This window comes from Ovis aries, chromosome 7 (assembly GCF_016772045.2).
Source record: "Ovis aries strain OAR_USU_Benz2616 breed Rambouillet chromosome 7, ARS-UI_Ramb_v3.0, whole genome shotgun sequence".
Taxonomy (NCBI): Eukaryota; Metazoa; Chordata; class Mammalia; order Artiodactyla; family Bovidae; genus Ovis; species Ovis aries.
Genome location: NC_056060.1, coordinates 27,137,715 through 27,159,093, shown reverse-complemented (window position 1 = coordinate 27,159,093; position 21,379 = coordinate 27,137,715). Strand labels below are relative to the sequence as shown.

Genomic DNA, 21,379 nt, shown 5'->3' with positions numbered 1-21,379 from the left:
CTTAGTTTTGCAGAAAATTGATCCGTTAAGCTGCTGTAGTAGAGTATATTTTATAGCTATGGTTAAATTCCCCTTGCGTGTGTGCTGAGTCACTTCAGTCATATCCAACTCTTCGTGACCCCATGGACCACAGCCCACCAGGCTCCTCTGTCCATGGGATTCTCCAGGCAAGAATACTGGCGTGGGTTGTCATGCCCTTCTCCAGGGGATCTTCCTGACCCAGGGATCAAACCCGAGTCTCTTAGTCTCCTGCATTGGCAGGTGAGTTCTTTACCACTGGCACCACCTGGGAATCCCAAATTCCCCATTGATCTATTTAATCTTCATATGTAAGTCTTTTACCAGCCTTTCTAATTTATAAAAACAACACTCTCCAAAGATGGTTGGTATTTGCGGTTGCTGTTTGTTTTCCGCACCAGCCTTGGCTAAAATTCAGGTAACCAATAGCTTAGCTATTTCCAGCTTGCTGTGGTCAATGCTGTGGAAATTATTGCTGAGATAAACATACTTCTGCAAAGAACATGATGAGCACTGGCTGAATTGCCCTGGGCTTTCATCAAACACTGGCCAGAAAGAAATATGAATGTGGGAATGTACATAACTCAAATTGTTCTCCTGTCTTAGCAATGTGGATTAAAGATGCAATTATGAATCATGACTTATGAGTTGAGTTCAGGTCAACAAAAGCTTGCCATTTCTTTCTGCTGCTAACCACAGCCTGTATCCTTTTCTTCTTTGGGACACTGTCCCAACTCCTGGGAGGGATTCAATAAGAATAGTGAGACATCTAGTGTGACTAAAATGATTTCACAGTTTGCTAGTACAGTATGAATAAGGAAACTTAGTCATCTTTTTTGAGTATGGCAAAGGTTTGTCTTGATTTTTGCTCTATTTTTCATTCATGGGTCAGTCCTTCAAACTTAGGGATTTATGTTAGGTTTTCTCATCTCTTCTGCAAATTGGTAAGTAAAAATGCACAAATCTTAAAAGATGAAATTGCAAATGCTAGTGGGGATTTTTTCAATGCCATTTTCTCTGTTTATAAAATTAGCCTAGTAAATAAAAAATTCCTCTATGTATTCTCAAACTTCAGTACTCCCAGGTGACTATTACTGAATCTATTGCTCATCTTTAAAGTAGAGAAATCTAAGGAAGCTTCCCTTATCGTAATCACTTTAGGAAGAAAAAAAACCTTGGAGAGCTGATGGTGTGTCTGAGTTATAGGAAGAACCCTAGAAGATGATACAAGTGCTTTAGTGGAAGAGAAATTGATTAATGAAATTGATTTTTAAAATCTATTAATGTAGAGAAAAATCAGAGGATGAAGAACTAAGTTTAATGACCTCTTAAATTATCTTTTTATTTTCACTTTAATATTTTTTGTGATACTAAGAGATTCAGTGGAACCCAAGGAGCAGGGAAGAATACCCCAAGAGAAGAGAGGTTGATATTCTAATTGAAAATTTCTCATCGATGAATGAGGCCAAAGGATTTAAAAGCTTAACAGTAAGTGCCAGATAACAGATTTATTAGAAAAAGTAGACTAGATAGGTATAACTGTTGTCTCTCTCTCCACGCCTTTAAATCCTTTCTCTGGACTCCTGGATAAGTTCTTGGGCAGGTTCTGTAGCCCTTATTACTCCTTTTAAGACCAGGAACCATCTTGCCAATACTTAAAAATTCCATCTTTTGAAAAGTACAAAAACTCCAGATTTGTATCCAGTTATCGTTTGAGCCCTCCCCTACTCTCCCTGCAGTTTGAAGTGAGGCTCCTCCTCAGCCACCAGCTCCTGTCTTAGGCCCCTCCAGGGCCTAGGGTCCAGCCCAGACTCAAGATAACTGAAGGGTGAGCACATTCCATGGAGTTGATTCAGCTGCCTTGTGACATCAGCCTTTTTGTAGCTGCTACATAATTGCGGCATCTTTCTCTTCTGAGGCTCTTCGATAGGTTTCTTGGAGAGCCCCAGGCTGGGAGCATCCAACTTCAAATCTCTTGACTTGGCTTCCCCACCTGTGCTGGCTGCTCCCTTCTGGCTGACCCCAAGCCTCCTCCGTTCCCCCTCCCCCTCCAGCTATGTGGGCCTCCTGCCTCCCCCAAGCCCTGAGTTTCTGATCTCTGCTTAGTCATTTTCCTTTCCAGGCAGGATTCCTTTCTGATGGCTAGCAGCTGGCTCATCTGTCCCTCTGCTCGTGCCATCACTAGGCAAACATGTCCCTTGCTACGTTCCAGGAACACTCACAAGCTTCTGAGTAGTTCCTTAAAGCCCTCATTTGACTCCAGATTGGAAAGGACTCCCATCCCCTTCTTCATGACAACTTTCTCCAAATGAATTCTTTACCTTTCTTATCAGGAGGTAAGGCTAAAGCTGCACTGATTTCACAGTTTTTTCATGGATCCTCATAGTTGGTCCAGCACCTCACTTCAGGATGAGAAAACATTGGCATCCCCTGAATTAGTTGCATCTGGGACTTCTGCTAAACCAGAGACAAAGGGGGATCCCATTTTAATATCCTCCCATCATTAAATTGGGTTTTAGGTATCTTCTTTCTTGCTTTTGGTTGTTCCCTTTACACCTGTATTTTATCCCTGAGTATTCACTTTGACCTGGTTGCTGGGGTCTCCGGGAGAGGGTTTATGAGGAGCACCGGCCTTCGTGGTGGTTTGTCGGAGCCCTTCCCGCAGACTCTGGGCAGCGAGAGGAGGAGCCCAGATGCAGTGTGCCCACACCGGCTCCTGCCCAGTCCCGCCTGCTGGGGAGCAGGGCTCCCGTCTGACAGGGCTTGGGAAGCCACCCAGAACCCTTCTTTCTACCCACCGAAGCACAGCATAATGGCACTGGAAGATGAATGCTTCAGTAGGCAGTAAACATGTTAATTTTTTATTTTACTATCTTTGTGGCCATTCGAGGCGATAAGATTCAAATTTATAACCAAATTACCATTCTCCTTTTAATAACTGAATATAAAAGCAGCATTGTTCTCCCTAAGTGCTACATGGATTTCTACCTTTCTTGATTTGTTCTCTATCCAGAGGACAATAGCAGATTTTAAAGCATAAGAGAAATGTTAAAACTATACATAACTGGCAATAGGGCTTATGAATAATAAAGTCCATCTAGACGTCCTGGTAACAGATCATTTAGTTGGTCTTAGAATCCATACACTAGTGAGTAACAAGAAATACATCAGTTGTACAAGCTCCTCTTGGGTGTTCAGCTCTTCACTGAAAGAATGCTCAGTGAGAAGGGAAAAGCAGAAAACTTCCCACACAAATTCTTTGCTCAAAATGATTTAGTTTTGTCCCAAAATGATTTAGTTTTGTCCCATAGTTCCAGCCTGTTCCAGCACGTCCGTAACCCAGTCTGTTCTGTTGCAACTGAATTTTGGAAAGTTCACAAATATTAAGGCCTAATTATTATTTCCTGAAGGTTTACTAAATAAGTAACATTGCAGGCTAATGACTCAATTTTGTTCCAATATCATTGTTCATATTCTTAATACACATAGATCGTGTCCTGTTATATAACGGTTAATGTAGGAACACTCACACGGAATAATTGTGGTTCTAATTCTCTATTATTGTTATTTAGTACTTTAAAATGGGAAAGTGGGAGGCTTCATATGATTTCTGTAATTAATTTTAAAACAGCATTTTATAAAATGCTGTTTGAATAAAGAATTTATGTTGGGAAGAGGGGGAAGAAACTTAATGTCTTTTACTTGGAGAGACTTTTATTTTCCAGTTTTACCATTCAGTTCAGTTCAGTTCAAATGCATCCTACTCTTTGCGACCCCATGAATCGCAGCACGCCAGGCCTCCCTGTCCATCACCAACTCCTGGAGTTCACTCAGACTCATGTCCATTGAATCAGTGATGCCATCCAGCCATCTCATCCTCTGTCGTCCCCTTCTCCTCCTGCCCCCAATCCCTCCCAGTATCAGAGTCTTTTTCCAATGAGTCAACTCTTCCCATGAGGTGGCCAAAGTACTGGAGTTTTAGCTTTTAGCATCATTCCTTCCAAAGAAATCCCAGGGCTGATCTCCTTCAGAATGGATTGGTTGGATCTCCTTGCAGTCCAAGGGACTCTCAAGAGTCTTCTCCAACACCACAGTTCAAAAGCATCAATTCTTCGGCGCTCAGCCTTCTTCACAGTCCAACTCTCACATCCGTACATGACCACAGGAAAAACCATAGCCTTGGCTAGATGGACCTTAGACGGCAAAGTAATGTCTCTGCTTTTGAATATGCTATCTAGGTTGGTCATAACTTTTCTTCCAAGGAGTAAGCGTCTTTTAATTTCATGGCTGCAAGTCACCATCTGCAGTGATTTTGGAGCCCCCGAAAATAAAGCCTGCCACTGTTTCCCCATCTATTTGCCATGAAGTGATGGGACCAGATGCCATGATCTTCGTTTTCTGAATGTTGAGCTTTAAGCCAACTTTTTCATTCTCCACTTTCACTTTCATCAAGAGGCTTTTTAGTTCTTCGCTTTCTGTGAAAGTTTTACCATTAGCTGCTCATAATCACAGTTACTCAGCCAACACTGAGACTCTGCTGCAAGGCTTCCCCCTACTAGAATATTCCAGTTAAAGGAAGTGAGACCTAGTAGAGAGTATTGCTGTGAGAGCTTTGCTAGATCATAACGTTCCCACATATCCCTCCACACCCACAGCCCTACTCCATCACCAATTCCTAACAAGCCAAATTCCAAAACAAAGTTGGAATCTAACCACTGCTTTCCAGCTTGGTCTTCATCATCTTGTTCCAACCCAGCCTCGTCTCTCACTGGGACTAGATTGATGTCAGGTGCCTCCTAATTGGTCCCAGACCTGTCTACATAACACAGTGAAACCAGTTCTGTGTTTCTTCTCCTTAAATCCCTCAGAAGCTCCTCACCTGAAAGAAACAGACCCTGCCTGATTTAGCCCTGCCCCCTGCCACCTCGGCTCTTACCCCTTGGGCTCCCCATGTTCTCACTCACACCGCCCTCCACCCACATCGTCCCTACCTCAGGGCCTTTGCACGTGTTCTTCCCTTCACCCAGAACGCTCTTCCTCCAGATTCTGAACTCACTGGCTTCTCCTTTTCCTTTAGGGTTAACAGAAATATCTCCCCCTCACAGAAGCCTTTCTTGACCCCAGTCTAGCACTTCCCTCCTTCCCTGAGTTGTTTCGGTCTCCCTCTTTATTCCCTCATCAAATGCCTCCCAATCAGTGGTTATGACTGTTTGCCTCGTTGGATGCCTGCTCTGTGACACGAGGGTCAGGGTATTCTCTTTTTATTGTTGGTCCACAGTGCAGAGAGCAGTGCAGTTCATGTGGGTTCAGTAAGCGTAGTTGGTTATGCTGAGGGAAAGTGGGAGGGAGTGAATACGTGTAGCTGCTATGTGTGTGGATGGGTTTTTCCTGTGTAAGATTATTGGTGATCCTGCAGGACTGTGTCTCTTGTCATGTCTTAATTACTTAATGTTACCATCATATTTTCTCATCAATATGGTTACAGATGATTTGCAAAAGCTGTATATCTAGTCTCAAACCTAAAAACCTATAAAGTGTCATGTTGAAATATTTCACTTTCACTCTCTTCTTGCAGAGGAACTTTGTGCGCTAACCCTAACCTAACAATATATGTGGGGCTGATGGTAGCCAGAATGCAAAATTAAAATATTTTAAAGATTTCAGTTTGTTGGTAATCAGTGCCAGCTGTGACTGTGGCCCCACAAGGATTCTCCCTTCTTCTTTGGGAGGTCCCTGTAGGCACTGCTGGGGTGGGCCAGGGCATTAGGCCTGGATGCCAGCAAGGCAGTGGTGCCCCCTAGAAGGCTCTGGATCCCTAGTGAGCAAACTGGATGCCCATTTGGCCCCCCATGGCTGTAACCACCTGCTGATACTTTCTCACAGTCTCCCTCATATGGCTACTTTGGGAACTGCAGCCTCTTCAGTATATCTTTTCTATTAACATCTCCTGCCGTGTATACCATTTCTGTTTAATATTCTCGTGTTATTTGATCTTTTTGCACCGTAAACTAGGAATTTCCTATTTCCCCCAAATATTTATAGCATGTTTTCTTTCACTGTTGTGTGAGTAATCTCTCTCAACTAAAAAGACTTGAATTCTCATGCTGTTGTTTCGATGTGATCTTTTCAGAATCTGGCATTATCACTGTTACTCTTTTCAAACTATAGTAATAATATCTATATTAATGATATCTATAGTAATGATTCTCCAACTAGGGTAAGGATGAACTTGATTTTTTAAAATCTAGTGATTTTAATATATGATATTTTTTTTCTTTCTGACTCACTTCACTCTGTATGACAGATTCTAGGTCCATCCACATCTCTACAAACAACACAGTTTCATTCCTTATCATGGCTGAGTAATATTCCATTGTATATAAGTACCATATCCTCTTTATCCATTTATCTGTCAATAGGCCTTTAGGTTGCTTCTATATCTTGGCTATTGTAAACAGTGCTGCAATGAACATTGAGTGTATGTCTTTTCGAATTATGGTTTTCTCAAGGTATATATGCCCAGGAGTGGGATTTCTGGGTCATATGATACTTCTATTTTTACTTTTTTAAGTGCCTCCATACTGTTCTCCATAGTGGCTGTATCAATTTACATTCCCACCAACAGTGTGGGAGGGTTCCCTTTTCTCCACACCCTCTCCAGCATTTATTGTTTGTAGACTTCTTTGATGATGGCTATTTTGATGAGCGTGAGGTGATACCTCATTGTAGTTTTGATTTGTGTTTCTCCAATAACTGGCGATGTTGAGCATCTTTTCTTGTGCCTCTTGGCCATCTACATGTCTTCTTTGGAGAACTGTCCATTTAGATCTTCCGCCCATTTTTTGGTTGGGTTGTTTTCGGTGCTCTGTGATGACCTAGAGGGGTGGGTTAGGAGTGGGTGGGAGGGAGGCCCCAGAGAAAGGGGATACACATATACATATAGCTGATTCACTTCATTGTGCAGCAGAAACTAACACGCCACTGTAAAGCAGTTATACTCCAATTAAGAAAAAGAAAAAATCTAGCAGTTTCACTGTATCTTCATTTTTAAGAACTTAGCTGACGTGGCCAATTGAGAATTGTGGGCAGTCTGAACTGACACTTGGCTCTATCTCCAATTTAGGGTGTTTACTATGATGTGTACTTTAGGGGGTTTACTGTGATGAATCTGACATCATTCACTTCCCAAAAAAATAATTTGGGTTAATCTGACATTGTTCACTTCCCCAAAAAATAATTTAGATGAGGGGAGCTGATCTTTAACTTTCACTTATTTGGGCTGGCATGTTATTTTTTTAACCTCTCTCTTCCTGGTCTCTCCAAATAACACAGAGTACGTTTCCTGCTGGGTGGACGTCATGGAGAATTTAAGTTCCTGCCTCCCTCTGGCTATGCCCCTTGCTATGAAGCCTTACTTCCAAAGGAAAAGATGAGATTGGAGCCTGTCAAAGAGTATAAACGTGATGCTGAAGGAATTCGAGATCTGTTGGGTACCACCCAGTTCCTCTCCCAAGCCTCTTTCATCCCATGCCCCATAGATACCAGTCAGGTAGGTTCAGGCTGCCAACAGCAGGCATCCCATGGAGATAATATAATAGGGTTAAATCCCCCTTGCTTCTTCACCGTTGAACCATTCTTACCACACCTTTTGTAGCATTGTCGTGATATATGAACAGCCATTATTCTTTACATTTCCACCACATGCGACAATTGAAGTCTAAGGATTTTGCAATCCATGAACAAGCTGAGCACTTGCTACACACCAGGCATTGTACCAGGCTCTGTGAGACACAGGCAGAAATGTCTCAAGATTCTCTGGGAATTCGCAACCAAGTTGAAGAAATAAGCAAAAAGAAAAGCACATGTGTAATTTTATTTTAAGTCTGACTTTCAGGCTGTGATTGACTAAGGAGCACTTAATTTAAACAGGTTATCTTATTTAACCAGTAAAACCCAAATACAGTTGTCGTTTGTTTGCTAATAGTTTCCCCAATTTTGCTCCTTATCAAAATATCATGCCACTTAACCTTGGCTTTTCAATAATAAGTCAGTTTTTATTTTTTTAATTTTTATTTTTTAGGTGTATTTATTTTTTTAATTTTTATTTTTACTTTATTTTACTTTACAATACTGTATTGGTTTTGCCATACATTGACATGTTTTTAAAAGACTGTCTTTACTCGAAAGTCAAATAGTGCCTTTTATACATAGCTTAAATATTTTATTGCTACTTTTCTCTGTAGTCTCCTTGTATATCACTGACTTGGTATACTTTTTCTAAAAAAAAAAAAAAAATCTCCATGAGCTCCCCTCCTCAAACATAATTGGGATTTTTGTAAATAATGGAAACACTAATAATCATTATACTAGAACCAGGGAGGTGACACAGAAAGGAAGCAGGTCAAGGGTGCAGGCCCTCTAGAGCAGGTGGCGATTTCTTAGCCCTAGCTTAAATAGCCAAGTAAAAGTGTCAGGCCAAAGTTAGAGTCTTCCAACTGCTCAGGAGATATTAGAAATCTGAATTTTTATATGAACTCGTGCACTTCTTATGAACTACCAACTAATAAATGAAACGGTAATTGTTTATTGTTGTTACTGTAGTAGTTAGTCAATTAGAGAAAATAAGGGAGAGAAAAGAGAACTTGAGTCCGCAGTTTGTGACCTCTGTGGAGAGAGGAGCAAAGTGCTGGGAAAACATAGAGAAACTTTCCCTGAAGGTCTGGGGGAAGACACTGACACTGAGCTAACAACAGAAGGATAAATATTGGGGGAGTTTGTATTAAAACCTTTAACTTCTCTTCTTTTCACAGCTGTTTGTAAGGCCTCCTCAGACAACTATTTTGCCTTTTTGCATTTCTTTTTCCTGGGGATGGTCTTGATCGCTCCCTTCTGTAGAGTGTCACGAACCTCCACCCATAGTTCTTCAGGCAGTCTGTCTGTCAGATCTAATCCCTTGAATCTATTTCTCACTTCCAGTGTATAATCATAAGGGATTTGATTTAGGTCATACCTGAATGGTCTAGTGGTTTTCCCTACTTTCTTCAGTTTTAGTCTGAATTTGCCAATAAGGCATTCATGATCTGAGTCACAGTCAGCTTCTGGTCTTGTTTTTGATGACTGTATAGTGTTTCTCCATTTTAGGTTGCAAAGAATATAATCACTCTGATTTCGGTATTGACCGTCTGGTGATGTCCATGTGTAGTCTTCTCTTGTGCTGTTGGAAGAGGGTGTTTGCTATGACCAGTGAGTTCTCTTGGCAAAACTCTATTAACCTTACAAATAGCTGTGAAAAGAAGAGAAATGAAAGGCAAAGGTGAAAAGGAAATATATACTCATTTGAATGCAGAGTTCCAAAGAATAGCAAGGAAAGATAAGAACCTCATTGATCAGTGCAAAGAAATAGAGGAAAACAATAGAATGGGAAAGACTAGAGATCTCTTCAAGAAAATTAGAGATACCAAGGGAATATTTCATGCAAAGATGGGCACAATAAAGGACAGAAATGGTATGGACCTAACAGAAGCAGAGGATATTAAGAAGAGGCGGCAAGAATACACAGAAGAACTATACAAAACAGATCTTCATGACCCAGATAATCAGAATGGTATAATCACTCACCTAGAGCCAGACATCCCGGAATGCGAAGTCAAGTGGGCCTTATGAAGCATCACTATGAACAAAGTTAGTGGAAGTGATGAAATTCCAGTTGAGTTATTTCAAATCTTAAAAGTTGATGCTGTGAAAGTGCTGCACTCAATATGGCAACAAATGTGGAAAACTCAGCATTGGCCCCAGGACTGAAAAAGGTCAGTGTTCATTGCAATGCCAAAGAATGCTCAAACTACCACATAATTACACTCATCTCACAGGCTAGTAAAGTAATGCTCAAAATTCCCCAAGCCAGGCTTCAACAACACATGAACCAGGAACTTCCAGATGTTCAAGCTGGATTTTAAAAAGGCAGATCAACCAGAGATCAAATTGCCAACATCCGCTGGATCATCGAAAAAGCAAGAGAGTTCCAGAAAAACATCTATTTCTGCTCTATTAACTATGCCAAAGCCTTTGACTTGTGGATCACAACAAACTGTGGAAAATTCCGGAAGAGATGGGAATACCAGATCACCTGACCTGCCTCTTGAGAAATCTGTATGCAGGTCAGGAAGCAACAGTTGGAACTGGACATGAAACAACAGACTGGTTCCAAATAGGAAAAGGAGTACATCAAGGCTGTATATTGTCACCCTGCTTATTTAACTTCTGTGCAGAGTACATCATGAGAAACGCTGGGCTGAAAGAAGCACAAGCTGGAATCAAGATTGCCGGGACAAATATCAATCACCTCAGATATGCAGATGACACCACCCTTATGGCAGAAAGTGAAGAGGAACTAAAAGCCTCTTGATGAAAGTGAAAGAGGAGAGTGAAAAAATTGGGTTAAAACTCAACATTCAAAAAACTAATATCATGGCATCTGGTCCCATCACTTCATGGGAAATAGATGGGGAAACAGTGTCAGACTTCATTTTTCTGGGCTCCAAAATCACTGCAGATAGTGACTAAAGCCATGAAATTAAAAGACACTTGCTCCTTAGAAGAAAAGTTATGACCAACCTAGACAGCATATTAAAAAGCAGAGACATTACTTTGCCAACCAAGATCCATCTAGTCAAAGCTATGGTTTTTCCAGTAGTCACGTATGGATGTGCGAGTTGGTCTATTAAGAAAGCTGAGCGCCGAAGAATTGATGCTTTTGAACGGTGGTGTTGGAGAAGACTCTTGAGAGTCCCTTGGACTGCAAGAAGATCCAACCAATCCATTCTAAAGGAGATCAGTCCTGAATATTAATTGGAAGGACTGATGCTAAAGCTGAAACTCCAATCCTTTGGCCACCTGATGTGAAGAGCTGACTCATTTGAAAAGACCCTGATGCTGGGAAAGATTGAAGGCAGGAGGAAAAGGGGACGACAGAGGATGAGATAGTTGGATGGCATCACCGACTCAATGGACATGCGTTTGGGTAAACTCTGGGAGTCAGTGATGGACAGGGAAGCCTGACGTGCTGCAGTCCATGGGATTGCAGAGAGTCAGACACAACTGAGCAACTAAACTGAACTGAACTTGTATTAAAACCAGAGCTGGGCATCAGTTAAAGAGATAAAAACAGATCTTACATAGAAACTCTTGCAGTAGAGGAAAGGGAACTCTATTATAGAGCTGGGGTCAGTTCTGAATACAACACAGACAAGTGGAGATTTACAGCCAAGGAACAGGGTGGGGTGGGGGGGGGGGGGGGGTGGGCATGTCAGTGATGCAAAAGGAGTAAGTGGAACATTGGGGTTGGGATGGATTCTTACTAAACTGACCTAACAATTCTCACTGAAGGCAGGTCTGAGTGATCTGATATCACCTGGGGGAGGATTGGGGGTGAATAAATTTGATCAGACATGGTGGGTGATCAGATATCAAGGGTGTGGGTTGTCAGTAAACTGAATTAGCAAGATTCTTGCTAAAACTGGAATCCTGAAGACAAGGCCCAAGGATTGAGCCTAGAGAAAAATAGCTCAGAAGCACCCATCTAGAGATTGGGCCAAGGAGAGAGTCTTTGTCATTTGTCATGTGGCATGGGGGCAGGGAGAGTACACATATTATGTGTATTATGGGGAGTACTAATAAGAATAACGGTTGCATATATCAGGGCACAGAACTGTGAGACAGTGTGGCCTTTGGGGAGAATTTAGGGAGGTTTGGAAAGGATGTGTTTGGGAGACTGTGATGAGAGGCCTGGAGAATGGCGCTGTATTCTTGGTCAATCCTTGTGTCTTAGTCGAGGGGCACTTGGGGATGCTCAAGAGGAGAGTGTTTTGATGCAGTTGTATTATTGGCAGCTCATCACTCTGGTCACATTGGTGGGAGTTGGCGAGACCAATTGTGAATGGTCTTGTAATGGTCCCAGTAGAAAATAACAAGGTTGAGTGATGTGAACGAGGGGAGCCTTCAGAAAGATGTTTAGGAAACAAGCATGTTGGGTTTTGTGACTGATTAGGTGTGGTTGGGGGTGGGCAGTGAAAGTGGGAGTATAACGCCAAGACAAAAGACACTAAGATGACTTTCAGGTTTAAGACAATTGTGGGCACATTCATTTAACAAAAGAGAGAAGCTATAAGAAACAAATTTAAAGGGAAAATAATGAATTCTGCTTTGAGCAACATACTGAGTTCACTTTGGTGGGAAAATCCTGCAGGCAGTTAGAATAGTGTGTCTGAACTGCAGGACAGACCATGAATGGAGGCTGGATGGTCAGGCGTGACCAGCTGCAGATGGAGGAGCTCGCTCAAGAAGAGAGCATAGGGGAGATGGAAAGGGAGAGATGGTCCAGAGGAAGCCAAGAGAGGAAGCAGCCTATAAAAATAGCCCCTCTTGACTGACATGTTGTTGTTCAGTTGCTAAGTCATATCCAACTCTGTGACCCCATGAACTGCAGCACACCAGGCTTCCCTGACCTTCACCATCTCCCAGTCTCTGCTCGAACTCATGGCTACTGAGTCGGGAATACCATCCAATCATCTCATCCTCTGTCACCACCTTCTTCTCTTGCCCTCAATCTTTCCCAGGTCTTTGACAATCAGTTGGCTCTTCACATCAAGTGGCCAAAGTATTGGAACTTCAGCTTCAGCATCAGTCCCTGCAATGAATATTCAGGGTTAATTTCCTTTAGTGACATGTAGTGAATTCAACTAGGGTATCTGATCTGCCTAGATTTAATGATAAGATCTTAATAAAATTGATTCTCATAGTTCTGACTTCTCATTTTTTGTTTCCTTTTAGGTTGTTTTACCACCTCATCTAGAGAAAATCCGAGACAGGCTGGCTGAAAACATCCATGAGCTTTGGGGAATGAATAAAATAGAGCTTGGCTGGACTTTTGGCAAGGTATGTGTTTGAGTGGCCTGGCTATAGTGGAGGCAGAGGGGGTTGCCTTTTACCTGGAAGAGTTCTTCAAAGACTCAAATGATAAAAAACAAAAACCTCACGAGCCCAAACCTACTTCTTACTGAGTCCCATCCAGCTCTCACTGTGTCCAGCAGCCTTGCTCAGAAGTTTGTTGAACTGTGGTCAGGTGTGCCAGGGAGACCGGCTCTACACAGGCCGACCCAGGGGTTGGTCTCCTCCTTACTCCCAAATGCTGGGTGTTTTCTTCAGGGAATATCAAGTGTGGTCATCCCTCATCTCCTCCTTAAGTGCCCTCACATCTTATTTCTCTTCAGAAAAAGCTATCCTCTCTGCATGGCTGGTGAAAAGAGGCTGATTCACTGTTTTGAATCAGAATTTGTTTATTGTGGTTTTCAGATGTATCACTAAGATTCATGGACACTCAGAGGAGGTTAAGAAATCTCTTTCACTAGAGAACCTTGTTCAAAGAGGATGTAAATGGACTTTCTTCTGTGATTTGTGTAAGGTCATGTCCAAAGGCAGAAGGATCCATGATTCTAAAGCTTCCTATGACCCTGACACTCTCAAATTATGTACCATCCAGCTTAGTTACTGAAAGGGTCCCTGCACCCCAGCACTTACATATTGATACAGCTCATAAATATTCTCTTTATATGTGACCCCCTCTCTGCTATATGCTCTTGTAATGCCACAGATTTCTCCTTTGAGAATGAATCACGGTTGCAATTAAACACTTACTTCTTTGACGATTGTATTTCTGCCCATAAGACTGTGTCCTGTCCCAGCTCACCGTTGAACTCCTAAGGTCTAGCCCACAGCCCACCACCTAGTAGACATTCAGCATGTGTTTGTGAAATAAACGAACAAATGAATGAGTGAGTTACTGCCTGGATCGGCACTGCACTATTCAATAGCTGTGGGCCACATGTGGCTACTAAGCACTTAAAATGTGACTAGCCTGAATTGACATGTGCTGTAAATAGAAAGTACATGGTGGCTTTTTAAGACTTTCTATGAAAAGCCAATATAAAATGGCTCAGAAATAATTTCTTAATTATTTGTTAAAATGGTAACGTTTTGAGGGTTTGGGTTAAGTAAAATACATTATTAAAATTCATTTCACCTGGTTTTAGCTTTTGCTTTTTGGAGTTTTTTTGTTTGGTTTGGTTTGGGGTTTTTTTTTTGGTTTGGTTTGGGGGGGATTGCTGTTGTTGTTGTTTTGGTTTTCTTATGTGGTTACTAGGAAATTTGAAATTGTGAACGCAGTTCCCATTGGTGGCTGATTCTGAGTCTCCATCAGACAGTGCTGGGCCAGAGTCTGTGGTCCTTTATGTTCTGCAGAATGCTACCCTGCAGTGGCACCAGGGTTCTGTGAATTTGGCACAGGCAGGACCATGAATGAAATTGCTTCTCTGGGAAAGTATGTTCTGAAGGCAAACGCTTGGCTGGAAGCAGTGCCCAGAACACAAGCCACCAGCAGCCCGGGGCCTGCATGTGTCACTCACTAGAGAGAAGGCCGTCTATTTGGCTGTCAGCAAATAGCTGTCGTTGCTCTGCCTGATGCGAATCGCCTGGGCCGTTTCAGAGTGTGTCCTTTCCTGTGTCCCCAGGCAGTGCTGGTTGTGAAAACTTAAAATCATATTCTTTCTTTTGTTGTCACCTAGATGAGAGATGACAATAAAAGACAGCACCCCTGCCTTGTCGAGTTTTCAAAGCTGCCTGAAACTGAGAAGAATTATAACCTACAAATGTCAACTGAAACCCTAAAGTGAGTGCTTAATTGAATTTGGATTAAACAGTGAGTAGATGATTTAATGCCTTATAACTAAACCACAAACTTGTTGTCTCTTGCCTCGAAAACATGATGCAGTCTGACAAATTAGCAGGAATGGGGATTAGTCATGCCACAAAAGGGTTTAGCATAGTGAATAATACATCCACCGTTATTATTTAGCATATACAGTTCTTTAGAGACCATTTGCTATTTGCCAGGGACAAGGAAAATGTAGGCCGAAAAAAGGAAGAGAAACTTGCAAAAGACTGATTGTCTCTTTCGTTGTTTAGTTGCTAAGTCATGTCCAACTCTGGGATCCCATGGACCATAGCCCACCACGCTCCTCTGTCCATGGGATTTCCCAGGCAAGAATATTGGAGTGGGCCACCTTTTCCTTCTCCAGGGGAATTGCCTCTTTTAGTTCATGTATCATTAAGAAAAGAAGATATATAGTAGATTCTAGGTCATATTGAAACTGGACAACTTAACCTAAGTCTCTGTTCTCTCATCTAGAAAGTAAGGATAGTAATAGTTCTTATCTCTTCATAATTGTTGTAATGGTTAAATGAGATGCTGAACATTAAAAAACAAGGATACATCATTTCTAAAAATCAATGGAAAAGCATAGTTTAATTAACTAACATTCAACTTAGAAATAACTTTTAGCTTCTCTATGATCCCACCCACAGTTTCAACATTGATTCAGATCTTCATTAACTTTTTTAGCCCAAGTTTATGTCTCCCTTCTTGAATCCCTTTGTATTTGTTACCTGTGCTCTCTGCCTAGTATTTCTCCGTTCACTCCTTGTCAGTACAGAACTTTTTAACTTCAGGTTTGCTGGCATAGTGATGCCTTGTCTCACAGGAACCCATGTGAAATGTCTTCCATCACAGCAACCCTCCTCAAGGATGGGGCTTTAGTACCTCATGGTGTCCAGCACAGCTCAAGGCACTGTGTGCAGGGAGCACCCAAGAAATGCTTGCTGACTTCCAGGTTTGCTATTAGGGTCCCATCTGTCCTCTGGAATCAGAGAATCAGGATACAATCCTAATGCAGATTCATAAACTAGAAAAGGTCTCCCAGAATGAACAAACTTTTTGTTGCATTCTTATGCTATGCATTCAGGAGATGGCAGACTAAGATCCACAAACTTATCTAACCAGCCACCTATTTTGGTTATTAAAAAAATGTTTATTGTAACAAAGGCAGGCTCTTCATATTGTCTTGCATTTTGTCTGAGTGTTTCCCCTCTGCAGTGGCAGAGGTGAGTAACTGTAACAGAGACCCAAGGACCACAAAGCCTACAACATTTCCTATCTCACCTGTAAGAAAACGTTCGGCAACCTCTGGTCTAAATGAATGAATATAGTCTGTTTTTATCACTTCTGATGGAGGTGGGGGCTCTCCCTGTCCTCTACCTTGCTGCTGACCTTTGTTTTCTCTGTCCACTACATCACAGAACTCTCCTGGCCCTGGGGTGCCACATTGCTCATGTTAACCCAGCTGCTGAGGACGATCTCAAGAAGGTCAAATTGCCCAAAAAGTAGGTGATCTTTTAATGGTTGGCAACTTTAATGCTTCAGTCTTAATGTTTAAACTGGGAGGACAGGAGGTCCATGCACAGAGGCAGGGAACCGCCCCAGATACTTCCAGCACCAGGTCAGGCAGTTCCTCTGGGTGCCTAGACTATACTCAAACCAGCTGAAGTACAGGGTTTCCAGGCTTCCTCTCTTTTTACTCCTCCTGCCTGGACCCACACTACTATCTACTATTGTGAGTTTTGAGCCAGAAGATGTGGCACTCAGAAGGATAAGCTGTCATAGTCTATAAGAATAGCAGTTGGCACGAGAAGTTGAATATGGTCGGTAGCCACAGCAAAGATTCACTCCTCTGGCATTGGGCCAACCTTGCAAATCTTGTAGAAATGGGCCTCTCTGCCAAGATTTAATTTGGCCCCTAAATCTGCATGTGTCCTTCTCTCCCTCTCATCCACTCGTCATGTGTTCTCACACTCTCAGATATGGGCTTGCTGGCACATCCCCTGGCTCGCTTGCTCACTCACACACGTGCCAGCCTTGGAGGTACACACATTCACACCCAGGTGTTGTCATGACTTAAGAGCCAAGGCAATGCCAGCTCTAATTGAATGCTTATCTTCCCCTTCCTCCCTATGAAACCCCAGGCTGCCAAGCTTCACTCTCAGAGGCAGCTCCTGAGGCCTCTCCTGTGTGAGAGGCAGCAGCTGGAGGGGTGGCTGGGCTCAGTGATTAACACATGGTGACCTTGCCCAAGGTCAGGCATCCCTGGAAGGTGGATGAGGGACAGCATCATGCTACGGTAGACCTCACATCTCCTACTGCTCTGAGGTTCTTGGGTAGAGTAGCACCAGTCTGTAAGTCGTCATGTTCAGGTTCTGGCCCTGAGCTGAGCGGTCAGTGGCTTGGGGTCGTGAGTGCCTCTGAACTCACATTCTCACATGACGATGGTCAGTTGCTCTCCTGTGAGTCACTCCACATGGACCCTGCTTCTCTCCGTTCACATGACGCATCTCCCTGGGCTCCTGCTGAGCTTTTCCCATCCTTACATTATCTAGCAAATTACAGACAACTGTGGCTGTGATTCCTGGACTGGACAGCAAACCATGATGGTCATTTCACACTGTCTAATGCTATGATTTTTTTTTAAATTCTCAAAGTGAAGGTTTAGTTTTCTAAAACTGAGCAATCATATTCTGCTACTTTATAAGAAATCATTTGGCTCAAGGTCACGTCCTTGCCCGTGTGTCATAACCTATGTGTTTGTGAAGTGAGGCAAAGGAGCATTGGGTGATGCTGAATTATACTGAGTGTGCCTGTGGTTTGCACACTGAGAAATAAGGATGGGTTTGCACAGACCATCCATTTTCTCCACTATTCACCTCTGATCTGTAACACACATTGGCAAAAAATAGATGATGAATTAAGGGCTGCATCTAAAGACTTGAAATCAAACTGAGCTATCCATTCTGCCAAGGGGAGAACCTGTGCTTGCATGCTCAGTTGCTCAGTCATGTCCAACTCTTTGTGGTACCATGGACTGTAGCCCGCCAAGTTCCTCTGTCCCCAGGATTCTCCAGGTAAGAATACTGGAGGGGGTTGCCATTTCCTCCTCCAGGGGATCTTCCTGACCCAGGGACTGAACCCTTGTCTCCTGCATTGCAGGTGGATTCTTTGCCACTGAGCCATCTGGAAAACACATAGAACCTGTGACTGTAGCCTTATCTTTCTAGTATTCTGACCTGTGCTATTGGTCAAATATCCGAAATGGGGGAGATTTACAGTTCTGTTCAAAATATATATTTTGCATTTACTTGTAGCTACATGATGTTGAATGGCTATAAGCCAGCCCCTTTGGATTTGTCTGATGTGAAGCTGTTACCTCCTCAAGAAATTTTAGTGGATAAGCTTGCAGAAAATGCACACAATGTCTGGGCAAAAGACAGAATAAAACAAGGATGGACCTATGGCATTCAACAGGTGAGAGGTGCTGGGTCAGGCCTGATGGAGAAGCCAGGAGATGTGATCATCTATCGAAAAGGTATTTTGCTTTAGTGGGTATTAGATTGGAAGATGGAGGTTGCCTTTGCAGTCTGTTGCTCATCCCTCAGCACATTCATTATTAATAGAATCATGGGGCTGAATGGAATTCACAATGGGCATGTTGACATTAACTCCAGCAGTGCATAGGCTTACGTGTCATTTGTTAGTCCAGTACACTTGTGATCAGGTTGCCTTGTGAATATGGCCTCTGGCTGCATCTTCTCTGATTCCCTGTCTTGCTGCTTGTCCCATGGAAAGCTGAGCTTTCACGCACTCTCCAAGGCCAATGTAAGGCTCACACGAATCAGCATCACAGCTCAGCAGTATTTTTGGAGTGGTCCCAAGTATGTATCACTGAAGGGGAAACTAGCCCAAGAGAGGGGCAGACCAGCCCAACAACAAGCCTGTGTCCCCTTACTTCAGTCCACAGGGCCAGAATTCCCAGGCAGAGTTCTTGGCTCATCCAAAGGCAGCATGAGAACCCAGCAAGGAGTTAGGTGGAGTTTAGAACCGTGATTCAGCCCTAACCCACCTGGTGCACCTCTCATTCTGAAATAACCCCCTCATCTCAGTAAGGCTCAGGCTCAGGGAAGTTCACAGATGGCTATGTTCACACATGCTCATTCATTCCTGAGCCTCTCAGCCTACACATGTCTGGAACCAAGAAGATGACAACTAGGAAACCATAGCAGGGAAGGGAGTGGGGAATTCAAAACAGCATGTCAGATTATGATGACTTATCACTGCCGTTGTCATTGTCTTCTTAGTCCCCACTGAGGACCGAAGGAGGACTCATACACCTATGCGCTATTACGGTGCAACAGCCCCGCCGTGGCTCTGCCACTATTTCAGATGTTTCTCTGTGAGCAGAGATGCCTCTCTGTGAAGGATCTGTTGTGAGGAGGCCATAACAGTTTAAATCGTGCCTGATCTTTCATAGGGGAATAGTTACGCAAATCCCCATCTGCCTCGCCTTGGGAATGGAGTCGTCTAACTAATTTCATGACACTTCATTTTATTCACAGGCTGGCATTATTAAAATGTGGTTTTTACTGCTGGCTTTGAGTGTTAGTGCCAATTTTCCATTTGTACTCGTTTGATCCTGAAGTGGCAAATATGTTCATTGGTAAATGGCAAGGCACTGGGAGAAGAGCTGGCAGAGTCACATGGGGGAAACCAGGACTGTTGCTGGGAATGTGTGAGTGGGACGAGCTCTTTGTAAAGATGAAATGCATTTTCTCAGATCCTCTTTTCTCTGGCTTCACGTAGGATTTAAAGAACAAAAGAAATCCACGTTTGGTGCCATATTCACTGCTGGATGAGCGTACCAAGAAGTCAAACAGGGACAGCCTTCGTGAAGCTGTCCGGACGTTTGTTGGTTATGGCTATAACATTGAGCCATCAGACCAAGAGCTAGGTAATGAGTGCAGATGGTTCATTCTGGCTCCAGTTTGCGAAACACGTCTTCTTCTGGAGGAATACTGATGTTCAATAGGTCTAACTTGCACTGTTAGAAATACTGTTGGTGCTAAAGAACATTGAAAACAATGGTGAATTTTAGGAAGTAGGGAACCATGTTGATCATAGAGCTGTGTTCCATTGACCAGATATTTCTGTAATGAGCACATCTATGACCCAGCCCCACAGGGAATAAGTTATCCTCCAGCATAGCTGAGCTTTTCAGAATAGTTGGTCCCAAAACCAAGTTAACCATTATTTCTCTTATTTTCCAAACATGAATATCATCTCACGTTGGGGCAGGTAATGTCATCTCTCAACTGAATTCTATCACGATTAAAATCACCACCTTATGAGTATTTAACATGTCACTGCCACCTTATACCCCAGGGGATACCATAGGCACGTGGGGCAGTAAAAAGTGGTTAAGGGGATAGATTTGGAGTAAGACAGACCTCAGTTCAGATCTTGGCTCTCCTCGGTTTATTGGCTGTATGACCTTGAACAAGTGAACCTCTCTGAGCCTATTTCTTCATTGGTAAAATGAAGACAATAATGCTGATTTCATAGGATTATTGGGAGGAAACACTGAGATTTAGTTTCTACTGCGGAGCACTCACACAGTGAATGGTAGTTTGTGTTTTTATGACATGATGACGGCCATGATTCTTTCATGAACTTTATGTTATATTGACTAGCAGGAGATCTGCCATTTGCCTTTGTTGTTGAACATCCTTTGAGGAGTCCTCCCTAAATATTGAAAGCCTGTGTTCTCTCTCCCGCTCTGGCAACCTCTCCTCCCTTTCCTTCTTGATAGCTGACCCAGCTGTGGAGAAAGTCAGCATAGACAAGATCCGCTTTTTCCGGGTAGAGCGCTCTTATGCCGTGAGATCGGGAAAGTGGTATTTCGAGTTCGAGGTGGTGACCGGAGGCGACATGCGTGTTGGCTGGGCCCGGCCAGGCTGCCGACCCGACATTGAGCTGGGGGTGGATGACCAAGCCTTCGTGTTTGAAGGCAGCAGGGTGAGTCTGGCTGGTGTTCACACTCCTCAGTCCAGGTTTTTCTGCTCCAAACATTTCTCCAGAAGTGAGCAGAGCTGAGTATCTGGAGCTCTGGCTTCGAAAGGGAGGAGCCACCACATGGATTGATTTAGACCGCAGTGCGTCACCTAGTGTTTGTCCCTTTGCTGTAGGGCAAAGGGGAGGGCTTGTACACCCTAGCTCTTTCTGTAATCACCTCCATATCTGCCTTGCCCCTGAACCCACAGCCCCTTCTGCAGGGGAAGCTTACAGAACCCTGTGCAGCCAAGCATGTGGGGCAATCTTACCACTCTGTCTTAGGGGGAGTCCAGCTTAGTTACATAGCTGACTATGTATTGGGAGACTTGGGCCACCTTTTCTGATGAGCCTTGTATACCTTGCTTTCCCACATCTGTAGATAGACCACTTCGCCCTGAGCACTGTCCTTGGTAGAAAGGGAAGTATCATGTGGAAATCAGGCACCACTGCCCATTAAGAGAAATTACTCATGGGTCACTTCTCCAACAGCAGAGGGGCCTCTAGGACCTCCATTTCTCTAATCCCTGGGCTCTTGTC

General features: G+C 43.2%; 1 protein-coding gene across 1 annotated transcript in view; it reads left to right on the top strand.

Moving 5' to 3' along the window:
- RYR3 (ryanodine receptor 3) overlaps positions 1-21,379 on the top strand; it is a 576,153-nt gene that overhangs the window by 338,978 nt on the left and 215,796 nt on the right. The window contains exons 20-26 of the mRNA XM_060419037.1: positions 7,351-7,567; positions 12,847-12,951; positions 14,637-14,740; positions 16,207-16,290; positions 18,103-18,262; positions 19,595-19,742; positions 20,601-20,806. Coding sequence (XP_060275020.1) covers positions 7,351-7,567; positions 12,847-12,951; positions 14,637-14,740; positions 16,207-16,290; positions 18,103-18,262; positions 19,595-19,742; positions 20,601-20,806 — 1,024 coding nt within the window. The remainder of the gene's footprint in view (positions 1-7,350; positions 7,568-12,846; positions 12,952-14,636; positions 14,741-16,206; positions 16,291-18,102; positions 18,263-19,594; positions 19,743-20,600; positions 20,807-21,379) is intronic.